At 32.4% G+C, this 9,309-nt stretch overlaps 1 protein-coding gene across 1 annotated transcript; it reads left to right on the top strand.

The window, feature by feature from the left end:
* The first annotated feature begins 2,640 nt into the window (after positions 1 to 2,640).
* Positions 2,641 to 8,637, top strand: LOC127738853 (solute carrier family 46 member 3-like). The gene is made up of 4 exons (XM_052250261.1): positions 2,641 to 2,734; positions 5,955 to 6,038; positions 7,150 to 7,306; positions 8,397 to 8,637. Exons 1-4 carry the CDS (start codon positions 2,641 to 2,643, stop codon positions 8,542 to 8,544), a joined length of 483 nt encoding a protein of 160 aa, XP_052106221.1. The 3' UTR covers positions 8,545 to 8,637.
* The last annotated feature ends 672 nt before the right edge of the window (positions 8,638 to 9,309 follow it).

Below are 9,309 nucleotides of genomic sequence, written 5' to 3'. Positions count from 1 at the left end.
AACCATCAACCAAGAACAACTGACAAGAATGTAAACAACTACAAGTCACCATGCGACCTTGAACAATGAGCAAAACCACTACCGTATAGAGAGCTATTACACGTCTAAGGATAGTATAATGTGAAACAATTCAAAAGAGAATGCCAGCCAGCTGATTTCATCTTCATTGTATTAACCTTTAACAGATAGCAACCAACTACAACTACTGAACTACAGACGCAGACTTTGAACAAGTACATAAAGAATGTGGCTGATAAAAGATGAGGTATGATTAACGATGAGATAACTCTCCACCAGAGACCAAATCACGTAGAAGTTTACAACTATAGGTCACTGTACAGCCTTCAACAATGAGCAAAACATATACTGCATAGTAAGCTATAAAAGGCCCCGAAATGAAAAATGTAAAACAAGAAAACAAGTAAAACTAACGGGCTGATTTAAGTACAAAACAATAAACAAAAACTAATATGATAAATAGAAACAAACGACAACCACTGAGTACAGTCTCCTGACTTGGAACAGGCACATACAGAATGCTGGTACCAAACCCTTCCCTTAACCCGGTGGTGTAACAGTACAACATACGAAAAACTATAAAAATCAGTTGAAAAGGGCTGACACATCATATAGACCATAAGCACAAAAAGAACTAACAGTATGATAAAAGACCCAACGTGTCGATCTAAGAGCAATCGTAGTTACTGAAAGCTAAATCAAAGTCCAATATCTTACTAAATAGGTTGACCATCTTTTCCCTGACTAAAATAATACCCATGATTCAACAACAAGAAAGACAAAATAAGTGACATTTCAACGCTTTAAAGTATTAACTTTAACCAAGATTTATATATCTGAAAATTTATTTTGTCAAATAACTTCAGATTAACAAGTTTGTTTCGTGTCTTAACTTTCATATAGAAATTGACAGTGATCGAGGGTCAGATGTATAAAAACTTTACGAAAAATGAGATGATATCAATTTTCACATTGTGAGCTTTTCGTTTTAATATGGCATCATTTGAGCAGGAACTGCATGTGAGTATATATCTCCCAGTTGATACGATATTCCAGGACTTGCTATCCTTGATTGCCTTGATAGAGGATTGTCGCCTATAATGAGGATTTTAGGAAACACATCTTTCGATGGCAAGTTGAAGTCGTCTATTCAAAAGTTTTCGGACGCCATCATGATTTTATAGACCTTTTTGGAATGTCTTTTCACAGATGATCTTGGATATTTTCCACTTGCAGCCACACTCATATATTCTCTTCGTCGATTTTGACATCAACGAACGTCACTTATCACTGGATATATAATTGCTAAGGGCATCATGACAAGTGTCACCAGTAGAGCCGGGACTGCGTTCATTTCCAAAGCATATTATTTCACACATGGAGATTTTTTATGAGGTTCGTATTGCTCAATCTGTACGTCTCTGTGATGTTCTTTGTAGGCTTTTCTTTGCCTGTTCGTCTATTTTCTTTCGATCATGATTTTGTCTATTTGTTTTCTCGACTTATGGTTTTTTTATGGATCCTTAGTATCTTTTATACCTTTTTCAAATGTTTGTGTCTGAAATATAAACTCAGAATTTATAATTTCCTCCATATGCCAGTGTTCTGAAACGATCACAGATAAACAAGAATATATATATATATATATATTGTTTAAATGCTTTTAAAGTAGCTATTATATCAATCCACACTCAAGAATGTTATCGGAAGTCTTAAAAATACTTATGCGGTTGGAGAGATGAGAACATTCATTTGAACATTTCCAATGTGCATTTATTAGAGAAATTCTTTAAATCTAAAATTTGGCATCTTGGTTTAGTGGTCCTTTTTTTTTTTAAAGTTCTTTAGCACAAACAACAGTAAGCGTACAGTTTCTGAAGGTCTTCTTGGTTAACGTTATCTTTATTCTATTTATACTAACACTATTGATAGTGTGACATAAATGTTGCCAAACTGAACTTGATTTTAATCTACTGCCCAAATAAACGATCTTCACGTAATCATTGATATGAAAACAATAAATTCACTGAATATTAAACAGTTAACATGGATGAGCGTCAAAAATTGTTAACAAAAGATGCAAGAAGTAGCTGGTTTGATGTTCGTACTAAATTGTGTATATTTGTAATGTTGCATGGATGTGCAATGGAAATCCAAAGCGTTACAGAAACACAATATGTGTATTCATATTTAAAGAAACACACAAATAAAAACATTACCTACAAATCCACGTCAAAAAATTTAACCGAACAGAACTGTCCAGGAAATACGACTGGAGAAAATGATGACTATATACAAAGTTTAGCATCCGACTGGACGTGGTACATCCAACTGGTGACATATGGTATATGTCTACCAGTACTGATAATAGCAGGTCCATTGTCCGACCTTAAAGGAGCAAAAAATGTGTTAATGTATAATTTAATTATCACAATTTTATCATATGCTGCTAGAGCCTACGCAATATATGAAGATTTAAATCTTTACTGGTATGTAGGATTCAGTGCAGTGGAGGGTATTTCTGGATGTCACTATGTATACCATCTAACTTGTAGTGCGGTTCTTACAAACTGTACAAAACCAAACAAAGAACGGCCATTTGTATTGGCTGTTTATGACGCCATGATGGGGATAGGAATGAGTATCTCACAGATTGGAGTAGGATATGTTATCAAATTTTCAGGATATACATATCCTTATCTTGTAGCAATTGGATGTCTGTGTCTTGTACTTGTACTTATTATATTAACACTCGAAGACAACATCAACAAGAAAACTGTCGACGTATTATCACTTCCAAAAAATCTCTGCGTTCTTTTTTCCAACCAAAATGCATTAGTGAGTAACAATATTAAGTATTTATGTGTATATTATACCATATACTTTTTCCATCTTCTGCCACTTTCAGCAAACAGTACAATTCGACTGTTGTATATCTTAGGACCTCCATTTTGTTGGTCTTCTGTTCATATCGGATGGTTTAGTGCAGCACTTGCCTCTGGTGAACTAGTGATTGGGACATTTATTCTAAAAGGTCTGCTATCTTGCTTTAGAGGTTACGTAATCGCAGTGTTTGGATATACGTCTACATTGGCAAGTTTTGTGTTTTACGGATTTTCTACAACTAACTGGATGATATATTGCGGTGAGTTGTATTTACTGTCAAAACAGCTGAGTCATTGTTTGACTTACATTTTACAGTATTTTAGTCATTTCGAATATTAAATATAGCGCATGTTTCAGTTTTTAACAAATAAGAATTAATCGAAAGTTAATAACACTAAATGGTATTTAGATATTTATGGGTTACTTTAGTTTTCTATTTTCAAGTTAAAATAAAAAAAAGTGTCACGGTATTAGACGAAGAGACATCAAAACAATGAAAAAGTTCTATCAAAATGTGTATTTCGGGACAAGTGGTTTGAAATCATTTAAAATTTCTGAAATGGCAACCGGTGTTATATAAAAGGCAAAACAATTTGAAAAATGAAAAAAATTTAAAACTTAATGAAGCTTACAGAAAAATTACTAGTCAGGCTATAAATAAATCAAACTTACACTACTGAAGATTTTCCGTCAATACTAAAAAGGGGAAAAAACCTTCAAGAAATAAACAAATACAACCAGTGACAAGTTTCCTGACCTCGTACAGACACACTAACATATTTCAGGGCTTAATATCGATTTTGAATACTCAACCGTCCATATTTTCTCGTTCAGTAGAATAAAAAAAAAGGTGCATAAAAGATTTGTTCAGATGAAATAAAACTAAGGTACAACAAAGTAATACCGGTACCGTATCAGAGAATACTTGCAGTTACTGAAAGCAAAGGACTATAATGACTTAAAAGAAAAAATGTGAGGAATTTGTGTTTATTTTTGTATTTGTTCCACTTAATTTATTAGGTGCACATCTTTGGGTTAAAGTTGGGCTCTAGTTTTCATACAAATAGTAATTAACTTATATCTTAAGATTTTAATAAAGTTATATTTTTGACGATACATGTAGTTTTTCATATGTATATCAGTAGGTGTGAGTGTACCTAAAGGTATGAACTACAGCATCATGTGTTACAGTAGTTGTTTACTGATATAAACATGTGCTTATTTATCAAAATAGAATTATTACAATTCACAATGATATACAGAAAATAATCTATAATACACACTTTATATGTTATCTTTCCTACACAAATACATTTTGAGTAAATTGAACGTACTGATTACAAAATATATACATACCAAATAAAAATGTCGTCCTGAAGATGCATGATATATTTGGCACTGGATTTCAACCACGACCATCAATAAGTAGTAAATATGGATGAGCAACAAATACTGATCACGAAAATAGACAAGAAGTCATCCTGGTTTGACGCTCGTATTAAAATATGTATTTATACGTTGATCTGGGGATGTTCTCTTGAAATGCTGAACATATCAGAAACGCAGTACGTATATTCGTACCTTAAGGTTCACAATTCACCAACTAATCATACATCTGTAGAACAATATAATAATTCGATAAAAGAGATGAGTTGCAGTGAAAATTTGACGTCTGTAACAGATGATTACATTCAGGGATTAGCATCGGACTGGACTTGGTATATGCAACTTGTGATTTACAGTTTTGGATTGCTTGTTATGTCTGTTTTGGGACCTTTGTCGGATAAAGTAGGTCGGAAACCAGTTCTTATTTTCACTGTCTCTCTCTTTGCTATAACATTCGCATTGCGAACATATGCTGTGTATGCAAAACTGAATCTATACTGGTACCTGCTATTTTGCGTAGTGGAGGGTTTAGCTGGTTGCCATTATACATATGATGTTATTTGTCTTTCAATATTAAGCACATGCGCAAAACAAAATGAATCTAAACCATTTGATATAGCATTATTTGATACCATGATGGTAATTGGCGTTTGTGCATCTGATATAGGGACTGGTTACCTGATCAAGATGACTGGATACACATACCCATTCCTTACAGGAACTGCGTTATTAGTTTTAATTCTTATTTCAATCATCATCACACTAAAGGAAAACTCTAAATTACCAAATAAACAGAATCCTGTAAACATGTCGTCTTCATTTATTGACGTATGTTCACTTTGCAGAAAGACGAATACATTAATGAATTCTACTAGACAATTATTTCTGATGTATATACTTGTATACTTTACAAATGAATTTCCTTATATGGCAAACGGAAATATAAGAACGTTATATGAGCTTGGAGCTCCTCTTTGCTGGACCTCTGTCAAAGTGGGATGGTATACAGCTGCAGCATATTTTTGTGAATTTGTCATTGGAATCTTGATTCTTAAAACTTTCCTTCTTTGTATGAAGGACCATACAATAGCCTTTTTGGGATTCACTTCTTCAGTATCGTGTTACATTGTGTTTGGATTCTCATCAAACGATTGGATGATTTATCTGGGTAATTTCTTAAATTGTGTCATTTGTCACTAAGAATTCTGATTTATATATACATCAGATACTGCTTATAAGCATATAGTAGAATATCAGTTTCACGTTTGTGTTTCTTCATTTTATATATATTTTTTTATGGTTATAGATTGGCCTGTTTCTTGACCATTCCTAAACATGTTTTCCTTTTGGACATTTTACAAATGTATTGCTGTGAATAAGTGTTTGCCACATACTAACATATCAGTGTCCTGACAATCATTACTATGGCAGTGTTCAGAAAACAAATCTGTTTGTAAAGAAATTATTTGTCGATAGAGAGAAAAGCAACAAGAAAGGGACTTTTAGCAAGTCTTACTTATAATATGTAGCGATGTCCGTGGTTTTACATTGTTTGTTTGTGTGAACAAACGAAAATTTCATTGATTAACAATAAGAATGGCGTTATATATATAATACCCATCCTCTTATTCTGTTTGTAGCTTACTCAATGATTTCCATTTCAGCTTCTGCCATTGGTGTCATCAGAATTTTACCAATACCGATAATAAAGGCAATCCTTTCTCGAATGGTCCTTTCAGACAAACAAGGTAACAACTTTTCAAAATATTTCAATGATGCATACAATTGCAGCAAATAAAATAAAGTGAAGTATAGTTTTTACAAACTCAAATTTTATGCTTGAATTGTATATATTGCGTTGCATACAACATATATCATTAAACAGGACAAAACAAAAGAAATATAAAACACTAAAAAGCAAATAAAGTCAGTTTTAAAGGTGTATCTCTCCATTTGTTGTTCAGTTTTTAACTATGATATTGTTCGAAAGAACAAAGCAAACAAAGAATACAAACTAATTATCAACTCTTGTGGAATAGTCTGTTTTGTGGTTTTTCAGATACTACGCAAAGAAATAAAAGATGCACTTTAATTCAGAAAAAAGGATTTCACTGTTAATCAAAGTTCTGAATAAAAGCATTTTCAAAAGTGTTTCCTTCCATTAGTTATGCAGTATATAGATAATTATGTTGTACTTAGGAAGAATAAATGAGATAAATTATAAACATGGATGATGGGGGAACAACAAAAGTCAAATAAGTAGTTCATACATGTATAACAGTTCTTCTTTAAGGGAATTTATTTTAAACTCAATGTCGTAATTATTTTCCCCGGAACTTTGTCAAATTTACTATCTACTACACCTTTTTTGTTGGCGTCTTTGCTACATTAATATGTATGCTGGTTTGAATTTTTTAGCCAAATTTGTTGTATGCCTGTGATGTATGTTTAAACAGTTAACGGAACTATAAACAACTGTCACACAAGTGGGAGGTTTAGCTAGCTATAAACCATAGTTTTCTTTTGAAAATGCCTGTACCAAGTCAGGAATGTGGCAATTATTTTTCATTTGTTCTGTTGATTCATAGCGTTTGATTTTGTCAGTTTTTATGAAAGTCCCCTTTTTGAATTTGCCTAGGAGTTCGGTATTTTTGTTATACGTTTTTTAATGGAAACAAGTTATTATTTTTCCATTCCCTTCTTAAACAAATCATTTTTTTTCAAGAAGTTTGGAATCAAACGAATTATTAAAAAAAACAACTAATCCTCCATCATAAAAGATGAATGTTCGGAACTAACTTTTCATTCTAAGAAGACAGATCTACTTGCTTTGTTTACATCCCTGTTTTTTTATTACAGGAGCACTTTTTGCTAATATATATTTACTAGAAGCTGTGTGTCGACTTGGTGGTTCGACATTATTTAACAATATATATCACCACACTCGTCCGATATTTAAAGGAATGGTATTCTTTGTTATGGCTTGTTTTCCATTGTGTGCCGGTATCCTCTTAATGTGAGTAAATTTTAACTAGTGATGTATTCAATACAAAATATATTCACACTTCAGTAAGACATTCAAAGGAGAAACACCATATTTAGTATAAAAACCCCTGTAAGCATGATTTTTTCTGTGGGAACACAAAAACTCAAACATCATTTTACCCATTACTATCCATAAAATATACTATACAAAATATGAATATGAAAAAGGATGCAGGCATGTCAAAAAATAAATATATTGATTGTAAAACGTTATGCAGTGTGTGAAGTAACTATATGATTAAACACAATATTTCGAGAGGTCCCTGGTGTGTAAACTGGTCCGATTCACACACAAACTGAACTATTATGTACAGTTTGCGAGTCAGCGGCCCAGTTTACTCACCAATAACCTGTAGAAAAAAAGTATTTAGTCCTTGTCATTCTCAACCCAAGTATTCATTATTTATTTATTTCAGTTTCAATTTTTTTGCAACCCCAGGATTCCATCTTGTGTATCGCGGATGAATATATCACAGTGTTAAAAGAAAGGCGAAGAATACCAAAGGGACCTTCAAACTCATAAGTCGAAAATAAATTGACAACGCCATGGCTAACATATGTTACGAAAGTGGTTTCGACAACATGGTTTATCGAAGTGAAAAATCAAATGGGCAAATCGCAGATATGCAAATCATATACGAATTATATAAATATGAACCACATTCTTTAAATTAGTCCTAAGATGTTTTCAACAATGGGATACATCCATATTGGCTATTTGTGACCTAAATTGGGTTCATCAATCAGTAAATTTTGAGATATCTTATCATTTTTTCAATACCTAGTTTTGCCATTCAGTTGAACGATGGGTTTATGAAGTGAATTTCTTGTCTCTTTGTTGCCTATTTACATTATCTTATAATTTACACTGATAAACATTATTAAGTTATTTCGCTTTGAATGTTTTGGTAACTTTTTACCTAGTTCATGTTTACCTACGATATGTACGAAAAAATGGAGTAGAACGTACAATTATTTAATTGCTGCAAATTTGTTTTTAATAAATTGGGTATATTTATTATGTCACTTGACGTATCACGATATATTCATTTACCTTTCAGGTGCATGACATGCAAAAACACTCAATCAGATAAAATCGAGATTAAAGTTGAAGACCCAACAGTTCAAAACAGGAAAGAAAATTGCCGTTGTGAAGAAAATCTCAAGAAAGCACAGAAAGAAGATACAAATGTTATCGCAAAAAACTAAGCAAGAAGTGATACAATCTATAAAAACATATACTAGAACAACATATACTTATTATATTATTAAACATTAATGTAAAATGAATAAAAGAAGATGTGGACATATGATATTAACAAGAGAAATGTGTCTATACAACATGTCAAGGTCTAGATGGCCTGGATCAAAGATCCATCTTCACAACCTATGACTCAGTTCTATGTGTAATAAATTCCCTGAAGGTGTTTTAACATAGACGAGATAACAGACGCAGGCAGTACATTTGGCGGGTTTCCTTTTTTGCCAAGACCGAACCATCCATTTTTTTCTATAATACCGGTATATATAAGAAATAACAAAATACATAAGGCAAAACATAATTATCATTATCTCCAATTAATTTAAATATTGAATTTGCTTTTTTCTATGAAGTTCGAGAGTCTTAACGGTATCAATATGACATAATATGGATATGAGTACAAGGGAATATAAAAAAAATTCCAGAATGTATGAATTCCTTATGGAATAAAAATCCACACCGATGAAAGGACATTTGTTAAGTACGAAATATTTGTGTATCTATACAAAAATACAACTATATAATTTCATGCTCGAACCAAAAAGCCAAAAAGGTCAAATAAAGTACGAAACAGAAGAGCACCGAGGACCCAAAATTCCGAAAGGTTTTGCCAAATACAGCTAAGGTAATCTATTCCTGGGGGTAGACAATCCTTAGTATACAGACCATAATATGAAGAAAAAACCCAAGAAGTTTAAGAAAACGAACGAAAG

This window comes from Mytilus californianus, unplaced genomic scaffold (assembly GCF_021869535.1).
Source record: "Mytilus californianus isolate M0D057914Y unplaced genomic scaffold, xbMytCali1.0.p SCAF_1, whole genome shotgun sequence".
NCBI lineage: Eukaryota > Metazoa > Mollusca > Bivalvia > Mytilida > Mytilidae > Mytilus > Mytilus californianus.
This window is presented reverse-complemented; position numbering and strand designations above follow the sequence as displayed.